The 22,961-nt window shown below is 46.5% G+C and overlaps 1 protein-coding gene across 1 annotated transcript in view; it reads left to right on the top strand.

The window, feature by feature from the left end:
* The first annotated feature begins 14,544 nt into the window (after positions 1 to 14,544).
* LOC136629105 (oocyte zinc finger protein XlCOF7.1-like) overlaps positions 14,545 to 22,961 on the top strand; it is a 354,252-nt gene continuing 345,835 nt past the window's right edge. Inside the window, exons 1-2 of the mRNA XM_066605240.1 lie at positions 14,545 to 14,866; positions 22,145 to 22,261. Coding sequence (XP_066461337.1) covers positions 22,257 to 22,261 — 5 coding nt within the window. The 5' untranslated portion in view covers positions 14,545 to 14,866; positions 22,145 to 22,256. The remainder of the gene's footprint in view (positions 14,867 to 22,144; positions 22,262 to 22,961) is intronic.

Genomic DNA, 22,961 nt, shown 5'->3' with positions numbered 1-22,961 from the left:
TGCGCTAGAATTGAATAATCGAGTTGGGACCAAATTACTTTTCCTATTTTGGAGATAATCTATGCTTGTGCCAAAATTCATGTTTCTATGACATCGGAAGGTTGGAGAACGTTTGGCGAGTCAGTGAGTGAGTGAGTGAGTGAGTGAGTCAGTCAGTCAGTCAGTCAGTCAGTCAGTCAGTCAGTCAGTCAGTCAGTCAGTCAGTGAGGGCTTTCGTCTTTATATATATAGATATGTATATGTATATGAGCAGTAGACCTGGGGTACTGGAGCAATTCACACCCAGCTAGCTCAATCAATACCCCCTGTGGGGCTGTGCTGCTAAAAACCCATATAGAATAACAGATCCTAGAAGCAAGCCCTAACAGTACCTTCCCCTTATAGAGGGCCTCCGGAGATACAAGCACCTAACACAAAGGGGTCTAAGACTCAGGGAATTTGCTGGCTGGTGCAATCCACCCCAAGTCAACTCAATCAACTCCCACTTCTGGGGCCGAGCAGCTGGAAACCCATGCAGTACCACAGATCCCAGCAAAAAGACCCTAACAGCACTGCTTCACTAGCGCAGACAGGCAATCTCAGCCTCAGGGGAAGACAAATTTGTAAGAAATACGTTTTCTCACCAGTTATCTTTATAGATCCTGAGGAGAAAGTCATTGGATTTTTTGCTGGGGTCTGGAGTGAGAGCCCGATCGGATTATCCGAGTCGCAGCGCCAATTGATAGTGAAAGTAACACTTTAGGTATATTTTGGGTGTTCCAAATCTTATAAAATACCAGAAAATGGAGTACTCCTTGAACACTGCATCACCACACTCATTCTCCTAGTGTAATCAAGTAAGTTCCTCTGTGTATTATCGGTACATCTTTATATATAAAGACGAAAGCCCTCACTGACTCGCTGACTGACTCACTCACTCACTCACTCACTCACTGACTCGCCAAAAGTTCTCCAACTTCCCGATGTCATAGAAACATGAATTTTGGCACAAGCATAGATTATCTCCAAAATAGGAAAAGTAATTTGGTCCCAACTCGATTATTCAATTCTAGCGCAAAAGAATTGGCGTCGAAATTTAACGTACATAATCTAAATCTCTCACTTCCCAATGTCATAGAAACTTCAAATTTGGCACGGGCATTGAATATGTCATAAATAGGAAAAGCGAATGGGTCCCAACTTGATTATTCAATTGTATGCGCAAAAGAATTAGCGTCCAAATTTTACGTACGGAATGTAATTTTCTCGCTTTCCGATGTCATAGAAACGGGAAATTTGGCACGAGCATTGATTATGTCATAAATAGAAAAAGCTAATGGGTCCCAACTTGATTATTCAATTGTATGCGCAAAAGAATTAGCGTCCAAATTTTACGTATATAATCTAAATCTCTCACTTCCCAATGTCATAGAAACATAAAATTTGGCACGAGCATTGATTGTGTCATAAATATGAAAAGTAAATGGGTCCCAACTCGATTATTCAATTCTATGCGCAAAAGAATTAGCGTCCAAATTTTACGTACGGAATCTAATTTTCTCACTTCCCGGTGTCATAGAAACTCGAAATTTGGCAGGAGCAATGATTATGTCATAAATAGGAAAAGCTAATGGGTCCCAACTAGAGATGAGCGAACACGTTCGGCCCCGCCCCTTTTTCGCCCGAACACCGAACTTTGCGAACACTTCAGTGTTCGGGCGAAAAAGTTCGGGGGCCGCCGTGGCAGCGCGGGGGGGTGCGGCGGGGAGTGGGGGGGAGAGGGAGAGAGAGAGGGCTCCCCCCTGTTCCCCGCTACTGCCGCCCGCGCCGCCGCGCATCTCCCCGCCCCCCGGCGGCACCCGGACCTTTACGCGCGAACACTGCAGTGTTCGGCAAAGCCGGTGTCCGGGTGCGGATGTGTCCGTAACGGACATGTTCGCTCATCTCTAGTCCCAACTCCATTTTTCAATTCTATGCGCAAAAGAATTAGCGTCCAAATTTTACGTATATAATCTAAATCTCTCACTTCCCAATGTCATAGAAACATAAAATTTGGCACGAGCATTGATTATGTCATAAATAGGAAACGCTAATGGGTCCCAACTCCATTATTCAATTCTATGCGCCAAAAAATTAGCGTCCAAATTTTACGTGCGGAATTTAATTTTCACACTTTCCGGTGTCATAGAAACAGGAAATTTGGCACGAGCATTGATTATGTCATAAATAGGAAAAGCTAATGGGTCCCAACTCCATTATTTAATTCTATGCGCAAAAGATTTATCGTCCAAATTTTACGTGCGGAATGTAATTTTCTCACTTTCCGTTGTCATAGAAACGTGAAATTTGGCACGAGCATTGATTATGTCATAAATAGGAAACGCTAATGGGTCCCAACTCGATTATTCAATTCTATGAGCAAAAGAATTAGCGTCCAAATTTTACGTACAAAATCTAATTTTCTCACTTTCCGGTGTCATAGAAACGTGAAATTTGGCACGAGCATTAATTATGTCATAAATAGGAAAAGTTTATAGGTCCCAAGTCGATTATTCAATTCTAGCACAAAAGAATTGGTGTCGAAAGTTTACTTGCGGAATTTAATTTTTTCCCTTTCCGGTTTCATAGAAACGGGAAATTTGGCACGAGCATTGATTATGTCATAAATAGGAAACGCAAATGGGTCTCAACTCGATTATTCAATTCTAGCGCAAAATAATTGGCATCGAAATTTTGCGCGCGGAATGTAATTTTTTCACTTTCCGGTGTCATAGAAACGTGAAATTTGGCACGAGCATTGATTATGTCATAAATGGGAAGAGCTAATGGGTCCCAACTCCATTATACAATTCTATGCGCAAAAGAATTAGCGTCCAAATTTTACGTAGAAAATCTGAATCTCTCACTTCTCAATGTCATAAAAACATGAAATTTGGCACAAGCATTGATTGTGTCATAAATATGAAAAGCTAATGGGTCCCAACTCCATTATTCAATTCTAAGCGCAAAAGAATTAGTGTCCAAATATTATGTACGTAATCTATTTCTCTCACTTCCTGATGTCATTTTATATAAAGGAAACGTCGCATGGTTGCCTCCAAGTGGTGTTTCCTGGGTAACGCAGAGAACTATGCAAAATGGTGAACATATGTTTTTCCTCAGTATCTCTAAAGTAACCACGACTTCTTAAGATTTTCCATGTGAACACCAGATGAACACCAGTACCAAATTAACTCGGGTGAAGCCGGGTATATCAGCTAGTACTATTATATAGGGTAAAAGCAGAACAGATTAATCATTCTGACATGCGCAATAGGTTTTTCAAAACAAAATTCTAAACAATAGATAGAGAGGTGTCTTGGAAACGGGCTACTCTAACACTAACCATCAGTCTGGTCTTGTTATCTCTTAGTAGGGAATGTACTAAAAATAATCCAGACTTTCCTGAATGTATATCTGCAAATGTTCATTTAAGGAAAATGACCATAATATGTTATGCAGGATACCTATTCATTGCTTCACCATAGCCAATCGGGAGGAACCGATGCGGTTTGTTACCTCCCAGTTGGAAGAGGATGATTCAGCCGCGGGTCCCACTTTTGGTAGTTTGGTTGTCTTTCTTGTGTCCCTGAAAATGCCTGTCAGGTGTGGAAAGGGCGCAGTGGGTCGTGGCCAACTCTGCGGATCATACCACTCATCCTGAGCATCCTGCCACTATTGCAGAATATGATAGCAGGACTGTAGATCCCAGAGCAGCTCAAGTGGGCGGAGGTCCAGCAGTTAAAACTAATCTTGGGAAGAGTGCTACAGAATGATAATCTGGTAATATTAGTGCTGGCCTCCACCCTTAGCCACTCATTGATATTAGTTCTGACCAGACAATGGGTACCACCTCCAATGTACAAAGCCCATCTAACACAACTGGAGGGGCCCTGGTAATGGTGGACTCAATCTCTGGGACTGATAATAACAAAAGCAAAAAATAGCACAGGTCCTGGTTCAGTAGATGATGGTACAGGTATGAAGGTAGCAAATATTACCCCTGTTTCCCCAATTCCACCTGCCGAATGGGTACATGAGGCAAGCGTATGGATCATGGTCCACTTGTGCCTCTCAGCAGCAAAATCTGGCAGACTTTATGCCAGTGTCGCCACTGGAAGGAGGGGGGAGGCATCCTCCTTGTTTTCAGGCTCTGTGGATAGACTTTGCAACAGTGTCTCCTGGAGGCCTTGAGGAGGGGGTAGACCACAATTAATATTGGAGGGAAAGTAAGGAACCTAACTTTCTGGGTAGAAAGACATGGAATTGATGACTTCCAAGAGCAAATATGGTCACCATATGGTCACTGCTGACAGCTGGGCAGGATATTTGTCTTTGGTGGAGAAACAATGATGTGCTCCCCTTATAGTAACATAGTATGTAAGGCCGAATGAAGACATTGTCCATCTAGTCCAGCCTGTCTATCCTACTGTGTTGATCCAGAGGAAGGCAAAAAACCCCAAGGCCAGAAGTCAAGTAGCCCTTTTGGGGGAAAAATTCCTTCCCGACTCCCTAATGGCAATCAGACTGTTCCCTGGATCAACCCCTAATAGTTCCTACCTGCCTATATACCAGGATTGACACTTAACCTAAAATTTATATCCTGTAATATCCTTCTCCAGAAAGACATCAAGTCCCCTTTTAAACTCCTCTATGGATTTTGCCATCACCACTTCCTCCGGTAGAGAGTTCCACAGTCTAACTGCTCTTACAGTAAAGAACCCCTTTCTGTGTTGGTGATGAAACCTACTTTCCTCTAATCGTAGCGGATGTCCTCTTGTTACCGTCGTGGTCCTGGGTGTAAACAGATCGCGGGAGAGATCCATGTGTTGTCCCCTCATGTACTTATACATGGTTATTTGGTCGCCTCTTAACCTTCTTTTTTCTAGAGTAAATAGTCCCAATTTGGACAGCCTCTCTGGGTATTCCAGTCCCGTCATTCCATGTATTAGTTTAGTCGCTCTTCTTTGAACCCCCTCAAGCACTGTGACATCTTTCCTGAGCACCGGTGTCCAGAATTGTACGCAGTATTCCATGTGAGGTCTGACAAGTGCCTTATATAATGGAAGGATAATGTTCTCGTCCTTCGCCCCTATACCTCTTTTGATGCACCCCAAGACTTTATTTGCCCTTGCAGCGGCTGACTGGCATTGGTTACTCCAGTTTAGTCTATTATCCACTAATACCCCCAGATCCTTTTCCATATCACTTTTCCCTAGTGGTACCCCATTAAGTGAGTATTTGTGACATCCGTTCCTCCTGCCCATGTGCATAGTCTTACATTTTTCAACATTGAACTTCATTTGCCATTTTTCTGCCCAAGCCCCCAGCTTATCCAGGTCCGTTTGTAGCCGCACATTGTCTTCCGTTGCATTAATTATATTGTATAATTTTGTGTCATCTGCAAATATTGATATTTTGCTGTGCAGCCCCTCTATCAGGTCATTAATAAATATGTTGAACAGAGTGGGGCCTAATACTGAACCCTGTGGCACCCCGCTAGCGACTGTGGTCCAATCAGAGTACGAACCATTTATTACCACCCTCTGCTTTCTATCGTTGAGCCAATTTTTTACCCACTTACACACGTTTTCGCCCAGTCCGAGCTGCCTCATTTTGTATATTAGCCTATTATGTGGCACGGTGTCAAAGGCTTTAGAGAAGTCCAGATATACAAGATCAATAGATTCTCCCTGGTCCAGCTTAGAGCTTACTTCATCGTAGAAACTGATCAGATTTGTCTGACATGAGCGACCCTTTATGAATCCGTGCTGGTGAGGAGTTATTCCCTTAATCTCCTTGAGGTACTCATCGATGGCGTCTCTCAGAATCCCCTCGAAAATTTTTCCCGTTACTGAAGTGAGACTTACTGGCCTGTAGTTACCAGGCTCACTTTTGCTCCCTTTTTTGTAAATTGGAACCACGTTGGCAATGCGCCAGTCCAATGGTACTACTCCGGTCTTGATAGTGTCTAGAAATATTAGGTATAGCGGCCTAGCTATCTCGTCACTTAGTACCCTTAGTATCCTTGGGTGTAATCCATCTGGGCCCGGTGATTTATCAATTTTAGTTTTCTTTAGACGCTTCCGCACCTCCTCCTGCGTTAGGTATGAGATATTTTGTGAGGGGTTCGTTTTATTCCCCTGCAGCTCGTGTGGCATTTCCTTTTCTTTGGTGAACACACTTGAGAAGAAACTGTTTAGTAGATTTGCTTTCCCTTCGTCATCATCAATGATTTCTCCTGCATTGTTTTTTAAAGGGCCAGCGCTCTCCCTGCAAATCCTTTTGCTGTTTATGTAGTTGAAAAATAGCTTCGGGTTGTTTCTGCTCTCTTTTGCGATCCGTCTTTCTGCTTCCTCCTTGGCAGTTTTAATCGTATCTTTGCATATTTTGTTTTTTTCCCTGTATGATTTTAGCGCTTCTTCGCTGCCTTGTTGCTTTAGTAGTTTGAACGCTTTCTTCTTTTCGTTTATTGCCCCTCGTACCGTCTTGTCGAGCCACATTGGTTTCCTTTTAGCTGAGTTTCTTTTATTTTTAAAGGGAATGAACTGCTCACATAAGGCGATTAGGATCCTTTTGAACTTTTCCCATTTTTCCTCCGTACTGATATTTTTGAGGATGTTGTCCCAATTAATGTTACCGATAGTAGTTCTAAGCTCATCAAATTTTGCTTTACTAAAGTTTAGTTTCTTTGTCACTCCCTGATAAGGCTTCCTATTGATTGACAGCTGGAAGTTGATTATATTGTGGTCGCTGTTCCCCAAGTGCCCCCCAACCTGCACCCCCTTTATACGTTCCGGTTTGTTAGTTAGCACTAGGTCCAGAATGGCTCTCCCTCTTGTTGGTTCCTGCACAAGTTGGTTCAGGTAATTGTCTTTAATTACTCTCAAGAACTTATCACCCCTGTGAGATTTGCAGGTTTCGTTCTCCCATGTTATATCTGGGTAATTAAAGTCCCCCATGATAATTACTTCGTTTCGTTTTGACACCTCTTCTATCTGCCTTAGTAGTAAGTCTTCAGTTTCTTCTGTTGCTTTTGGTGGTCGATAGAAGACCCCTATCAGGATTTTGTTATTTTTTCCTCCCTGTATTTCTACCCACAGAGATTCCACCTGTTCGTCTCCTACCCCTATATCCTCCCGTAGCCTCGGCTTCAAGTTCGATTTGACGTACAGACATACCCCTCCCCCTTTCTGGTTCCTTCGGTCTCTTCTGAAGAGATTGTACCCCTGCAAATTCACCGCCCAATCGCACTTATCATCAAGCCATGTTTCAGTAATTCCGACTATATCATAACTTTCATCAGTCATTCTTGCTTCAAGCTCGCCCACTTTACCGATCAGACTTCGTGCATTCGTGATCATACAATTTATTTCATTTTTTTTGTTTTTTAAATTTGTTTTGTTGCTATTCGTACTTATGGCTGATCTATCAGTTCTAACTGTACTAACCCCACCCCCTGCTCGTCCCCCATTCCATTTGCTTGGACCCAGATCGCTAATTACACTGGCTACCCCCCTATTTCTCATTTTACCCTCCCCCCCAGTCCCTAGTTTAAACACTCCTCCAGCCTTCTAGCCATCTTTTCCCCCAGCACAGCTGCACCCTCCCCATTTAGATGCAGCCCGTCCCTACGGTAGAGCCTGTAGCCGACCGCAAAGTCAGCCCAGTTCTCCAGGAACCCAAATCCCTCCTTCTTGCACCAACTCCGGAGCCACTTGTTTACCTCCCTAAGGTCCTGCTGCCTTTCTAGTGTGGCCTTAGGTACAGGTAGTATTTCCGAGAAAACTACCCTGGAGGTCCGCGCCCTGAGCTTGGACCCTAAGTCCCTGAAATCATTTTTGAGGGCCCTCCATTGACCTCTAACTTGTTCATTGGTGCCAACGTGCACCATGACTGCTGGATCCTCACCAGCCCCTCCCAGTAATCTGTCAATCCGATCCGCGATGTGTCGAACTCGAGCGCCAGGAAGACAACACACCGTTCGACGATCCCGGTCTTTATGGGGCAAGGTGGTGGAGCTTCTACTGAAGATGGGTTTCAGGGCAGATGGCATCTATGTTTTGGTCCATCCCTACAGCGTGTCATAGTATGACATTACCTTTTTTCACCTGGAGGGTATTGAGCTCTTTTGGGGGAACTATGGGCTGGTGAAGTACAAGCATGACTCATGAAGTTTCACTGCGCAAGTGGTAACCCACGAGACTGAAGTCAAGACTGACCATTTCGACCCATAATGAGTCACTCTTTCCTATGACATTGTGACTTGGCTCAGTTGGTAAACATCACGTAGGTGGTGGGCGGCTTAGATTGTGGACAAGCTACCATCACCTCCGCCCGCAATTCTACAGAAATCCGCCAGCTCTGTGTCCAATATGGCTGCCACCACCAACACTCACAGGCGTTGGACCCAAATGCTAATTACCCACAATTATATCTTTAGAGATATGGTTTTGTGTCAACATGGACAAGGTTCACTAATTAATTAAAAGTTTAATTCTAAAATGATAGCAGTGCTTATTTACAAAAAAATACAAAAATGATATTACAAGGTAATAGGCAAAAAACATACATAAGATATTCACAGACATTAAAATAAAAGGATGAAAATAAAGAGTGTTAACAATGTTTGTGTGGAGTCTGATGGAATTACAGGGGCAGTCCATATGTATAGCGCACTCCAAGGGGCTGGCACTGAATACGAGTCTATGCAATTTTTTAAACCCTTGGCAAAGTAATTCCCATCAAGCTCCTTCAAGCCCACATGGGGGCTTGGCTTACACCAAAATGCATGGGCCCTGAAATCCATATTTCCTTAATAACTTCATGTGGGTGGGACCCACAAAGAAAATATGACTACTAAGTTTCCTCTCATCTGATTAGATCCCATACACAAATGTTTGGATACATATTTTCATAGATATGCGATTCTGCAGTATCTGAGCGTCTCTCAATGATGGCATTACCTGTGTCTGGCTTGTGGTGATGTGACGTTTCGCAAAATATCCTTATCGACAGGCTGCGTTGTACAGATCAGTCATAATTTCCAAATTACATTTTTCTCTTTGTTTGAGAGAAGTTCCTTTGTTAAAATTGGTTCCAACAGATATCAGGTCTGGCAGTTGCCAGTTCCAAAGTGGGGAGAAGAAGGCACTGGATTGTTCCTGTCCTCTTCTTGCAGTCAAGTCAAAGGGTTGTGGTCCATTACCACGGTGAAATTGCGGCCGCAGAGGTACGACTGCAGCTTCTGTAGGGCCCACACAATGGCCGGACATTCTTTCTCGATGGTGGCATATGCCACCTCCCAGGGACAGGTGCTTGTGGCTAAGGCACAGCACAGGGAGTTCATTCCCACCAAGGTTTACCTGCCTTAGCATGGCACCCAGGGCACAAAGGGTATCACTTTGGATTCGTAGAGTCTGAATGGGGTGATGAACACAGACGTTTCCTGGGCTTCCTTTGTCATTGGTATCTGATAATACCCCCGACTCAGGTCTATTATGGTTAGGTATTGGGCACCTGCCAGATGGTCTAATAACTCATAGACACAGGGAATTAGATAAGAGTGTGGGGTATGTGATGGTGAAAAAAAAAGCTAATGGAGTATTGTGTTATTATTAGTTTATTGTTATTCTTTGGCTTGGAATTTTCAGATACATTGGTCAGGTTCTTTTTGCTTATTATAATTAACTAGCGTACCCGTCGCGCGTTGCTGCGAAGACAGACATACATACATTCGTTGCTGCGAAGACAGACAGACATAGCTATCCAATCCAGTTATTTACACTTTGCTTGTCTGCCTGCGTGCCGTGGATTATTCTAGGGGTTTTCCCCAGCTCGCAACATTGTATCCAATAAGCGAGTTCTCCACTAAACATTGTTCTCCATGAAAGAAAAAATGACGGCAGCAGCGACCAATGAGATTTTGTAGGCCGCTGCTTCCCCCTTGCAGGCTGAATAAAATAGCCGTTGTGTGGAACATCCAATTTATCCGGCTGCTGTGGCTTCTTGGGAAGATATCCTAGTACATGTTTGCCCACTTCCAACTCCAATGGAGACTGACTGTAAATGGCTGGCGTGCTCTAGTATTTATGGTTCCAAGCTGTACGTGTCATTGCATACAGTCTATCTATCTATCTATCTATCTATCTATCTATCTATCTATCTATCTATCTATCTATCTATCTGGGTTATTGCATAAAGTCTATCTATCTATCTATCTATGACATCAGGAAATGAGAGAATTAGATTCCGTACATAAAATTTGGACGCTAATTCTTTGGCGCTTTGAATTGAATAATCAAGTTGGGACCCATTAGCTTTTCCCATTTATGACATAATCAATGCTCGTGCCAAATTTCAAGTTTCTATGACATTGGGAAGTGAGAGAATTAAATTCCGTACATAAAATTTGGACGCTAATTCTTTTGCGCTTAGAATTGAATAATCGAGTTGGGATGAGACATAAGGCCTTGCCCATAAGCATTCCCCAACCTCCAAGAACTGAACCTACCTACCCGAATGAGATTTTGTAGGCCGCTGCTTCCCCCTTGCGGGCTGAATAAAATAGCCGTTGGGTGGAACATACAATTTATCCGGCTGCTGTGGCTTCTTAGGAAGATATCCTAGTACTTGTTTACCTACTTCCAACTCCAATGGTAATTGGCTGGCGTGCTCTAGTGGTTCCAAGCTGTACGTGTCATAATAGAGCCTTAATGACATCACAATGCAGCTTTATAGAACATGTTGGGGCATGTTCAAGGGCGTCCGATGTTGATGACATCAGTGATGACATCACAATAGCAGGTGGCTTACTTATTCGATCTACGTGGGGGGGTGGTAACTTTCGACGACGCTCGCGCGCGCGCCATTTATCGTAGGATATTTGTACTATGCCTATAATCTTCCCAGGAGTGTACTTAACAACTTCCCAAAGTTTCATGGCGATCGGATGAATGGTGTAGTAGCGCATAAAGGACAAACACGCACGCACGCACACAGACAGACATACATTCAATTTTATATATATAGATGTAAATCTGGACCAATAAGAGGTCTAAATTTGATTATCCGACTGGATCCTTGAGTTGTGTTGTTTATGTTTTTTTCATATGTTTATGTACAAATTTATGTATCTGTTTCCTTTAACATCCAAGGGTTGAGGTTGTATGTTTCTCAGTGTGTTGCTGAAAGCTGAGAGGAGTGGAAGTGATCTGGTGTGATCTGCAGAGATCCACTGGCTGTGGTTCATTCTCAGGAAAGGTCTTGGTGCTTTACCCAGCAAAGGCTTCAGGTATGGGGCTTCCACCTGCAATGGAGTCCCGGATCTCCGGCCTTGGTCGACAGGAGGGAAAAATGAACCCCAGAAGGGGAGATCTGGTCGGGGTGGGAACAATATTATCGTGATCTTCCTGTATTTTCCCTTGGAGAAAGAATTACCGAAAAAGCGCATTTCTGGCATTCTTAATTTATTTTTTCAGACAACGTTCACCTTACAGAGTAAATGTATTAGTTTTGATAGAACGGATTTTTATGGACGCAGCGATACCAAACATGTTTTTTTGTTTTATGATTTTGATTCTTTTATTTAGTCTAACCAACGACCTGTAAAACACAGTTTATTAATTACAACTTACTGGTGGAGGATCAGCAGTGTTTACGCCACGTAGAAAAATACCCTATATGTTACATAAACCTACCCTTATACTGTTCAGTCAGCACATGGTGTGTAACAGTGATTAGAAGATAGTTGCGTAATCACTTTTGTTATTCTTTTTAGTAAGCAAGGTTAATGGCGAGCCGACTGGAATAATTGTACAGCAGATTTTTTTTTAAAAAAACAACACAACGGCAATTGGATTACATTATTCCCCATAACTGGAAAACCTTACGTGGCAGAAAGAAAAAAATATTTCAATTCAGCGCCCTAAAGTTACTATAAGCCGCCTATCTGCTTATCTGTGACAAAAATTGTGTTGCACAGTACATTGATTTTGATTAACAGAACCGTCAGAAAATGCTGATCTCATTTGACAGTGCTGCCCACCTGAAGAGCAGTGGCTTATCACAGCAGGTATTGCTTCTTCCACTACTAATGAATACTAACACAGTATGCAGCAGGCGATCAGAGAAGCAGTGACGCAATCCATATTTCTCCAGGACAGTAGGGTCACTGTAAGGAGATAACTTACCTTACATTACATGTTACAGTAATATAAAACTCACACATAGGACAGCTCTGCTACATCCTGATCCCCACACATCACACACACAGATCTACTCCATCATTCCAGATCCCCACACATCACACACACAGCTCTACTTCATCCATCCTGATTCCCACACACATCACAAACAGCTCTACTCCATCCACCCTGATCCCCACACATTACACACACACAGCTGTACTCCATCCATCCTGATCCCCCAAACATCACACACAGCTTCACTCCATCTACCCTGATCCCCACACATCACACACAGCTCTACTCCATCCATCCTGATCCCCACACATCTCTAGTCCATCCATCATGATCCCCCACACATCACACACACAGCTCTACTCCATCCATCCTGATCCCCACACATCACACACACAGCTCTACCCCATCCATCCTGATCCCCACACATCACACGCAGCTCTACCCCATCCATCCTGATCCCCACACATCATACACACAGCTGTACTCCATCCCTTCTGATCCCCCACACATCACACACACAGCTGTACTCCATCCATCCTGATCCCCTACACATCACACACACAGCTGTACTCCATCCATCCTGATCACCCAAACATCACACACACAGCTTCACTCCATCCATCCTGATCCCCACACATCACACACACACCTCTACTCCATCCATCCGGATCCCCACACATCACACACACAGCTCTACTCCATCTATCCTGATTCCCACACATCACACACATAGCTCTACTCCATCCATCCTGATCCTCCACACATCACACACATAGCTCTACTCCATCCATCCTGATCCCCCACACATCACACACACAGCTCTACTCTATCCATCCTGATCCCCACACATCACACAGACAGCTCTACTCTATCCATCCTGATCCCCACACATCACACACAGCTCTACTCCATCCATCCTGATACCCCACGCATCAAACACACAGCTCTACTCCATTCATCCTGATCCCCACACATCACACACACAGCTCTACTCCATCCATCCTGATCCCCACACATCACACGCACAGCTCTACCCCATTCATCCTGATCCCCACACATCACACGCACAGCTCTACCCCATCCATCCTGATCCCCACACATCACACACACAGCTCTACTCCATCCATCCTGATCCCCACACATCACACACACAGCTCTACCCCATCCATCCTGATCCCCACACATCACACGCAGCTCTACCCCATCCATCCTGATCCCCACACATCATACACACAGCTGTACTCCATCCATCCTGATTCCCCACACATCACACACACAGCTGTACTCCATCCATCCTGATCCCCCACACATCACACACACAGCTGTACTCCATCCATCCTGATCCCCCAAACATCACACACACAGCTTCACTCCATCCACCCTGATCCCCACACATCACACACAGCTCTACTCCATCCATCCTGATCCCCACACATCTCTAGTCCATCCATCCTGATCCCCCACACATCACACACACAGCTCTACTCCATCCATCCTGATCCCCACACATCACACACACAGCTCTACTCCATCCATTCTGATCCCCACACATCACACACACAGCTCTACTCCATCCATCCTGATCCTCCACGCATCACACACACAGCTCTACTCCATCCATCCTGATCCCCACACATCACACACATAGCTCTACTCCATCCATCCTGACCCCCACAAATCACACACAGCTCTACTCCATCCATCCTGCGGTGGGCGTGTCAGAGTGCAGCCATGTGTGCTCAGCTGTTGGAGAGTGAAGACGTGCAGGCAGCCTCTCCCTCTTCCAGGGGGAGAAGGTCTGCTTTTCCCCAGCGAGTATGCCCTCGCCTGGGGCATCCACTGCCTCCCGGGATGGACCGGCGGGGGGCAGCGAGAGGCAGCCGGTTCCAGGAGCCAATACAGAATTAAGGAGGTCGCAGAGACTGAAAGTGCAAGCAGCAGAAATTAAAGGTAAGCCCCAGGAGGAAGATCTGTACTCCTGGGGTGAAAGAAAGGATGGAGAGACAGCAGAGCAATTAGCCACCCGCTTTAATAAGTACAAGCGGGAGTTTGAGGCAATAAGCGGCAAATTGAAGAAACTGCAGCATGAAGTGCAGGGTCTGAAAGCCCTGCTAGAGACATGCTCAAGAGACCAAAAGAAAGACTATCAGGACGAAATAAAGAACATAATGGAGGAAATTAAGAAACTGACAGCAAGAAAAGACGCTATAAAGGCAAACGGAGGCAGCATGTCGGAGAACTGGAGACACCAGGAGCGCTTTAATAGGAACATTCCATTCTATACCAGCAGTGAAGAGAGTGCAGAGGAAGGCTGCAGAGGGAAACCCCAGCTTTCTGCAAGCCTGCAGCAGCATTCAAACACTGCTAGATCGCAGGGGGTTAATGAACAGAGCCCCAGAGGCGGCCAAGGAAAGCAGAGGACGGGTCACGAGTCTGACGCTAGCATCCCGGCAAGACAAGCCGACCCGCCCCTCTCAGGTTCATCCATGGAAGAGGAAAGTGACAGCGGCGGGTATCTACTCAGCGAGATCCAGAAAATGGAGGCCCCCCCGGATTTGAGCAAGCTGTGCTTCGGGAACGAGACACCTGAAGAGGACACCCGTATCCGCGCAAAAGGCCAGGCGAAGAAGGCTACAGTGGAAGTGGTAAGTTCAAGATATGTGCCACTTCCTGATAATGCAATCCCTGCGGCAGGGGGTCGCCCGGTGTCTGAAGTGGCACCGGGAGCCAGTCAAAAGGGAGAGAAAATAGAACCATTGGTAGCCCCCCGTGTCCAGTCTGGCAAGGTGCTTGCTGCAGGGTCAGACTACAAGGGGGCGGGGCATAGTAATGATGGTTTCGCGGGCTCGGTGGAGCAAGTACAGTTGGAGCATGTAGCTAAGCAGGTCTCCTCAGACCAGGCTACTGTGGTGGAGGTACAGGAGCCGGGTGAGGGAACTGATGATATGGATTGTTTGCCAATAGTAGATGAGCAGTGCCCTGGAGGGGGGGAGAACGCACAGGCGGCAACGCAGCAGCAGCCGGTGGTCTTTCCTCTCCAGGACAAAGGAAAAGATACTAAAACAAAAGGGACCGGGCAGGGGTTAAATGTATCAAGAAAGGGCAGAGGCGATGCCAGTGTAAAATCAGCAGTGCCAGCAACATTTAATGTAAAACCTGAATCCCAAACTCTCCGGGCTAGTACAGGCACGGGGCTAGTGTCCAGCGGGGAGTTAGGAGTTAAGGCAGCGGATCGTGCACAGGAGACGGAGGGGCGGGGAGCTGAAGCAGCAGGGAGTGGAAAGGCAGGAGTGATTAAAAAGGGGCAGCTGATGAATGAAAGTAAAAAGCAGTCCGGGGTTCTCAGCACTCAGAGGGTTAAAAATGTCCAGGGAAAAAAAATAGATGTAAAAGCAGTAGCGCCCAAGGAAGGTGCTACCGGGAAATCAGTTGGGGCAAGTAAGACAGCAGCAGGCCCGAGTGCTAGAGAAACCGCGCCAAAGTCAGTCTCTTTGGAAGATGGTAAAATGAGAAGAGCTGCGAGTTGTAAGAGTGTGGCTGAAATAAAGGAGGGTAAAAGAAGAATGAGTGAGAGTGGTCGGGATGGCCGGCTGGGGAGGACCCATGCCATGCTGCAAAGTGGCTCGTCGGGGACCCTTTCGGTGCAGGCCAGCCCGAAGGTAAAGAAAGTAGCAGGGAAGACAGTACAAGCAGTTTCCCAAAACAAGAGGGGAGGGGGAACTGAGGAGGGACAAAAGGGAAATAAAAGAAAGAATGGTGGAGTGCATGAGGGGGTGAAAGTCATAAAGCAAGTAGAAGCAGAGGGAGAGAAGGAGATTGTAATAGATAAGGGAAATGAAGGGCAAAACACTGATAAAGGGGAGGAGGGGAGTGTTGAAAGAACAAAACAGAATAAAATGCAGAATAACAAAGGTGTGGAGGTTGAGGAAAGTAGGGAGAGTGAGGGGAGGGGGAAGAGTGTGGGTGCAGGTGAGAATGCAGGTGAAGGATGCTGGAGTGGAAAAATTATGGAAGGGGGAAAAGGGATTGAGCCTCCCCAGCAAGGGAGCGGGAGCAATAATGAGATGAGTGGAGATGAGAGGGGGGCTATGCCGGGCCCTTCATCTAAGCCCTCCCCTCCCCGCAGTAGTAACCCCCCGGTGGCCCCTGGGGCAAAGAGCTACGCTGGTGCAGTTCAGGGTGATGCGAGGAGGGTTTTGTCTGGTGGCACGGATAGGGATTTAAGACAGCAACTCACGGCCGCTCTGAGACGGGGCGAGAGGTCTGCCCTTATAGATGGTGAGCAGGTGGATTTAAGTTTTTGGGTTCAACGTTTTGGTCTTTCTGCCTTCCGAGAAAATATGGGAAATTGGTCACTCCCAACAGGCGGGCCAAGGGGGACCAGAAGGAATGCAGTCCGTCTTCGGTGGGAAAGTGATGAAACATGCCCTAGGAGGAGTGAGGTGGTTGAACTACTGCTGAAGATGGGCTTCAGGGCACATAACATCTTTGCTCTGATCCATCCCTTCGGTACCCCGGAGTTCGACATCAGTTTCGTAAGGCCAGAGGGTTTGGAACTCTTCTGGACCAATTACGAGCTGGTGAAGAATCGGCCCGGCTGGCGGGATTTCAGGGTCTCCCCCCTGTCCCGCCAGGACGATGTAAAGACGGTGACTGTGTTAACGCGTAATGAGTCTCTGTCTTCGCTTGATATCATGACCTGGTTAAGTCGTTTTGGAGAAGTTAAGGGTGCCCCGGTGAAAAACCGGGATGAATATGGTATCTGGTCCGGGGCATGGACTTTTCTGGTCCAGCTGAGCCGGGCGGGGAACTCAGTGACCCACATCCCCTCCTCGGCCTATCTGGGTAGGGACAGGATCTCGGTCTTCTACCGGGGACAGCCTAAAGTGTGTCACCGATGCGGCGACCCCACCCATTTTAGTGCAGACTGCACTCAGCAGGTGTGCTTCTCATGTGGAGGGGTAGGCCATACAGCCGCATCGTGTAGGGACATACGCTGTCACCTGTGTGGTGTTCTAGGACACCCCTACAGCCGCTGCCCTCGTTCTAGTGCCAACACGGCCCCTGAACCCACGGGTAGGCCTCAGGAGACGCAGGGTGAGGGTCTGCCGGTGGGGGAGGGTGTTGACGGGGGTACTGGGGCTGAGGGTCCAGTGAAGAACGGCAGTAAGACAGCAAGTCAGATGAGACGCCTGGAAGCCAGGAAGGCGGCAAGGGCAGGTGAAACATCTGGGAAAACCATTGGCACGGTCCGCGCCCCTGCCCTTGAGAAAGCTCCTGCTACTGAGGCTCCAGGGGAGAGCGAGTTGGAGGAGGAGACCGAGAGACTGCAGAGGGAAGAGGGGTCCGCCTCTGGCGCCGCTCTGTCATCAAATGAAGATGGCAGAGAATGGCTGGAAAAGAGGCGGAAAAAGGATGTGAAAAAGAAAAAACAACCAGGTAAAAGGAAATCTTCTCCTGCCCCGGGTCAGAGACTAATGGAAGGACAAACCGGCTCCCCTCTGGTGTCTCTTTCAAACCGTTTTCAATCCCTTGAGGGGGAACCTGAATCTCCCTTGCTAGTGGGGGTGACGGGGGAACCCGAGAGGGGTGGGGAGGGGCCGGAGGATGTGACCCCCCCTCCCGTCCTTGGGAAGACTGAGTCCCAGGGGAGGGAGGAGGTACCGAAGCCACCAGACAAAAGTTTGGCGTCCCCTGAAGAAGGAGGGGCAACAATCGAGGGCATGGATATGTCTGCGTCATTAAAGAGAGGAGGAGAGGAATGTGGGTTTTCGGGTGAAGAAAGGGGAAGGGATAAGATAAGAGTCATCCAACCTTAATCACCTTAGATGGCGGCACTCAGTCCGTTGACGCTGGCGACCATTAATGTAGCCAGCATTAAGTCAAATACTGCAAGATTTATGGCCTTTGATTTTTTCAGCCGTGTTGAAGCTGATATTTTATTTTTGCAGGAGACCAGGCTAACAGATTTAGCCAGTATATATCAGGCAAAGAGGGAGTGGACTCACGGGCCCTCCTATTGGTCTCTTGCGGCCGAGCAGTATAGCGGAGTGGCGGTTCTTTTTAAAACCGCAGATGTCACATGCCGACGGGTGATTGAGGTGGAAATGGGGAGGTGTTTGGTCCTAGACGTCCTTGTGGGAGGTCAAGAGCTACGACTGATTAACATCTACGGTCCTCAAAGTCAATGTGAGCGAAAGGACCTTTTCACAAGGATCAAGCCCTATCTTTTTTCAAGCCGGTTGGTAGTCTTTGGTGGAGACTTCAATAACGTCACGAGGCTCTGCGATAGGGGAGGTACCAAAGACAGACTGGATTATGATAGCGTCGCTTTGAATAGAATAGTCAGTGAGGCTCGCCTGGAGGACATCCACATCAGGCATGCCCCAGGCAACACGGTGTTCACCTTCCATAGAGGTAGTAGTAGGTCTAGGATAGACAGGTTTTATTTAAAGGAGGAAGCTGTCTCCTCACCTTTATTGGTGGTGGAGGTGGAGTTCTCCGACCACTGTTTAATTATGTTTACTTTGAATGTTACAGATACCCCTCGGATGGGTAGAGGTTTATGGAAATTGAATTCGGCCCTCCTGGAAGAAGCTGAGATAAGACAGTCCTTTGAGGAGTTCCTTCAGAGCCAGATTCCGCTCATGGGCCTATGTAACAGTAAGTCAGAGTGGTGGGAGATTTTCAAGAAAAGGGCAGCGAGGTATTTCCGTGAGCTCTCTAACCTCAGATCCTTGTCTTGTTATCGTTTATATCAAGGACTGAGGAGGAAACTCGAGAGGCTTGTCTCGGCGGGGGGCAACCGTGAGGAAGTCTCCAGAGTGAAATCCCTGTTAAAAAGGTGCCAGTATGATAGGTACACATCCTTGGTTTTTGAGAGGGATTTCGGGAAATTCCGCTCGCCCGACCCCTACAGAAACTGTAGGATGTCAGTAAATAGTAAGATGGTTACAGGACTGATTGATAGTACAGGGTCTCTGAAGAGGTCCAGTTAAGAGATCCTGGAGGTAGTCAGATCCTACTACTCGGGCCTTCTGGCAGGGAAGGATCAAGATCGAGACAGGCTGTCGACTTTCCTGGCTGAAACCATTCCTGAAGAGAGAGTGACCTCTGGGCTTGACGTTTTGACAGACGCTATCAGAGAAGAGGAAGTGAGACTGGCCTTTGAAGGGCTTAAGCTCAAGAAAACGCCAGGTCCGGATGGCTTATCATCCGAGTTCTACAAAACCTTTAAGGAACAGTTGGTTCCCCTATTGACTGAGGTATATAATGAGTGCCTTTCCTCGGGTACTCTGCCAGAGTCAATGAGGAGGTCAGCCCTGATCATCTTGTCAAAGGGTAAGGATCCGTCCCGGATTGAGAATTGGCGTCCCATAGCGCTGCTCAATACGGACCGGAAGATTTTGGCTAAGGTGCTGTTTAATCGTTTGGTGCGTTTTGCACCGGAGCTGCTTTCGGGTGATCAGCACTGTTCTGTTCCAGGCCGAAGCACATTTAGTGCCGTGCTGAGTGTCCGGGAGGTTGTGGAGCAGGGCAGGGCTGGGAACTGGAGAGGGTTCTTGCTGTCCTTGGATCAGGCAAAGACTTTTGATAAGGTTAACCATGAGTACCTCTGGTCGGTGCTTTTGAAATATGGTCTGCCGGTAGGGTTTGTCAATTGGTTAAAAACTTTGTACAAAGGGGCTGAGAGTTTCCCGCTGGTGAACGGTTGGGCTGGGCGCCCCTTTTTTGTGGGATCCGGGGTTCGTCAGGGCTGTCCCTTAAGCCCCCTGCTATACGTGTTTGCGATCGACCCCTTTTTAAGGAGGTTGGGTTGTGGGCCGTTGGCGGGGGTTGGGGTGGGCCTGGGGGACTCTGGGCGGGCACTAAAGGTGGTGGCCTACGCCGATGATGTCACGATTTTCGTCTCTTCTCGCGAGGAGGCGGGATGGGTGATGTCGGAGGTTGTGGAGTATTCAGAAGTAACTGGATCCCAGCTCAACTGGGATAAGTGTGGAAGTCTCTGGTTGGGAGAAGGAGACCCTGATTTTAGTCTCTCGGACACCCTCCCAAGACCCCAGGAGTCATTAAAAATTCTGGGCATCCATTTCGGCCAGGGAAATTATCCCGAGACAAATTGGGAAGGCAGACTAAAAGATGCCAGTCAAAAGGTGGACCAATGGAAGGGATGGTCTTTGTCCCTGAGGGAAAAGGTGAGCCTCATCAAAACCTTCCTGCTCCCCTTATTTATCTATCTAGGCAGCGTGTGCATCTTGCCAGAGTCTTCTTGGACACGGATCTATAGCCTGTTCTTCCAGCTGTTATGGGACAACAGGCTGAACCTAGTGAAGCGAGAGGTTACATACCGCCCAAGGAGACTAGGGGGATTGGGTATGGTCAATCCCGTGGTGTTTTTAGTCAACACCTTCTTGAAGATTAATCTAGTCAACTTCCGCAATGAGGAAAGGGCTCCTTGGTGGGTAGTTTCCTCTAAGTCATGGTTTCGGCCCTTTCTCCAGGATTGGGTGAGAGGAGGGCGAGTGAAAGACCTACGCACGCCGCACGGACATCTCCCGGCTTACGTTACTCCGGCTCTGAAGCTTATCCGTCGATGGGGCTTGGGGGCTGTGGAGGTTGAGACTCTCTCGAGGAGGTTCCTTGATAGGAGGGTCCTGACCTCCCGTTTCCAAAAGCCATTGGCCCTCAAGGACTGCCCAGGCCAGGACCTGGAGGGTGGGTTGGTTTTGTTAAATTCAGTGAGGGTCCCTATGAAGTTTTGGGATTTGGCCTGGCGCTCTTTTCACGGAAAGCTGTATGTGAGGGACAATCTGAAGTATAGGAGCACGGAGGAAAGAAATTGCCCCCGTGAGGAGTGTGGCTCTACGGTGGAAACCATGGAGCATTTCCTACTTCAATGTCCCTTCAATACAGAGGTATATAGAAGGGTGGGGATTTCCATCGGCTGGCCCCGGCTGGCTGGACTCTCCTATTCCGAGTGGGCATATGGAGCTTTCAGAGTTCTGGGTGGCCGGGATAAATGCACGTTATATTTAGTCAGCCTAGTGGTTAGATATTTCACGTGGCACGCAAGGTGTCTAGTTTCGACGCGTCAGAAAATCCTCCCGGTGGAAGTAGTATGTAGGGGCATTCTTGATGACCTGGGGAAGGTACGTTCTTGGGAGGGCAGCAGGTTGGGAGCGCCAAAGGCATCTCGGTTATGGAGGGGCCTTTCTTTTACGGTGCCCTAGCCTGTTTCCCTTTCCGATTCCTGGTGGTGGGCTGGTTTTTCTCACACTAATAGCTTTTTGTTTTGTTTTAAGTACAAAAGGAGAAATAGGGCTTGCAAATGACTGAACCAGGACTCAATGGTAAGACGGTGATGGTAAGAGGGTGAAGGGAATTTTCTTTATAGTGAAGAGAATTAAGTGTGTAACAAAATTTAATTAAATTATATTGAGGGAAAAAATAAAAAATAAAAAAATAAAAAAATTATATTTAAATTATATTTTGTGTATATATGTATATAATATGCTGTAAATATTAGATTAGTTATTGTGTTGGAAAAAAAAAAAAAAGAAAAAAAGAAAAAAAAAAAAATTAATCAAATAAAAAAAAAAAAAAAAAAATTAATCAAATAAAAAAAAAAAAAAAAAAAAAAAATATATATATAATCACTAATTTTGTAAGTAGGTTATAGTATAACTTCGTAGGGAAACAGAAAATTGTATAAATAATGTTAACATTTCATGTTATCTTCTTTTCATGTCTTAAGGGCCCGGCATAGCGTAGGGGGGTTTATGAGGGGAATGCTCTAGGTGGTACTGTTGTTTCATTTCAAATGAGAAAAAAAAAAAAAAAAAAAAAAAAATCTAAAGCCAGTTTATTTGTTTTTCTTTTTCTGGGGAACGTATACTGGCATTGCTGATTTGTCTGGCATCGAGGATCTTCTGGCACCAAGGAGTCCATGGGCAGTAAGGGGAGATACGGACAGAAAAACTAAAGCAGGAGAAGAGGCAAAGAACAAAAGAGAAGCTCAAGAAAGGTCAAGAGAGGATGAGGTGATCCTTATTTTTCTGTTTTGTTCAGAAGAAGCAAGCTTCCTGAGCGGACATTGTACGGACTGGAATACACATGTTGTGTTAATTTGTGTTTGATGCTCCAAACTGTGGAGAGAGTCATACTTTTGTTTTGACAATTACTGTTATGTTTCCTAATTTTATAATAAAATAGAGTTCCATCCATCCTGATCCCCACACATCACACACACAGCTCTACTCCATCCATCCTGATCCCCACACATCACACACAGCTCTACTGCATCCATCCTGATCCCCACACATCACACACAGCTCTACTCCATCCATCCTGATCCCCCACATACAGCTCTACTGCATCCCTCCTGATCCCCACACATCACACACACAGCTCTACTCCATCCATCCTGATCCCCACACATCACACACACAGAGCTCTACTCTATCCATCCTGATCCCCACACATCACACACACAGAGCTCTACTCTATCCATCCAGATCCCCACACATCACACACACAGAGCTCTACTCCATCCATCCTGATCCCCCACACATCACACACACAGCTCTACTCCATCCATCCTGATCCCCACACATCACACACACAGCTCTACTCCATCCATCCTGATCCACACACATCACACACAGCTCTACTCCATTTATCCTGATCCCCACACATCACACACATAGCTCTACTCCATCCATCCTGATCCCCACACATCAC

The sequence above is a fragment of the Eleutherodactylus coqui genome, chromosome 5 (genome assembly GCF_035609145.1).
Source record: "Eleutherodactylus coqui strain aEleCoq1 chromosome 5, aEleCoq1.hap1, whole genome shotgun sequence".
In the NCBI taxonomy this organism is placed as follows: Eukaryota; Metazoa; Chordata; class Amphibia; order Anura; family Eleutherodactylidae; genus Eleutherodactylus; species Eleutherodactylus coqui.
The sequence above is the reverse complement of the archived record's forward strand: the minus strand, read 5'-3'. Positions and strand labels throughout refer to the sequence as shown.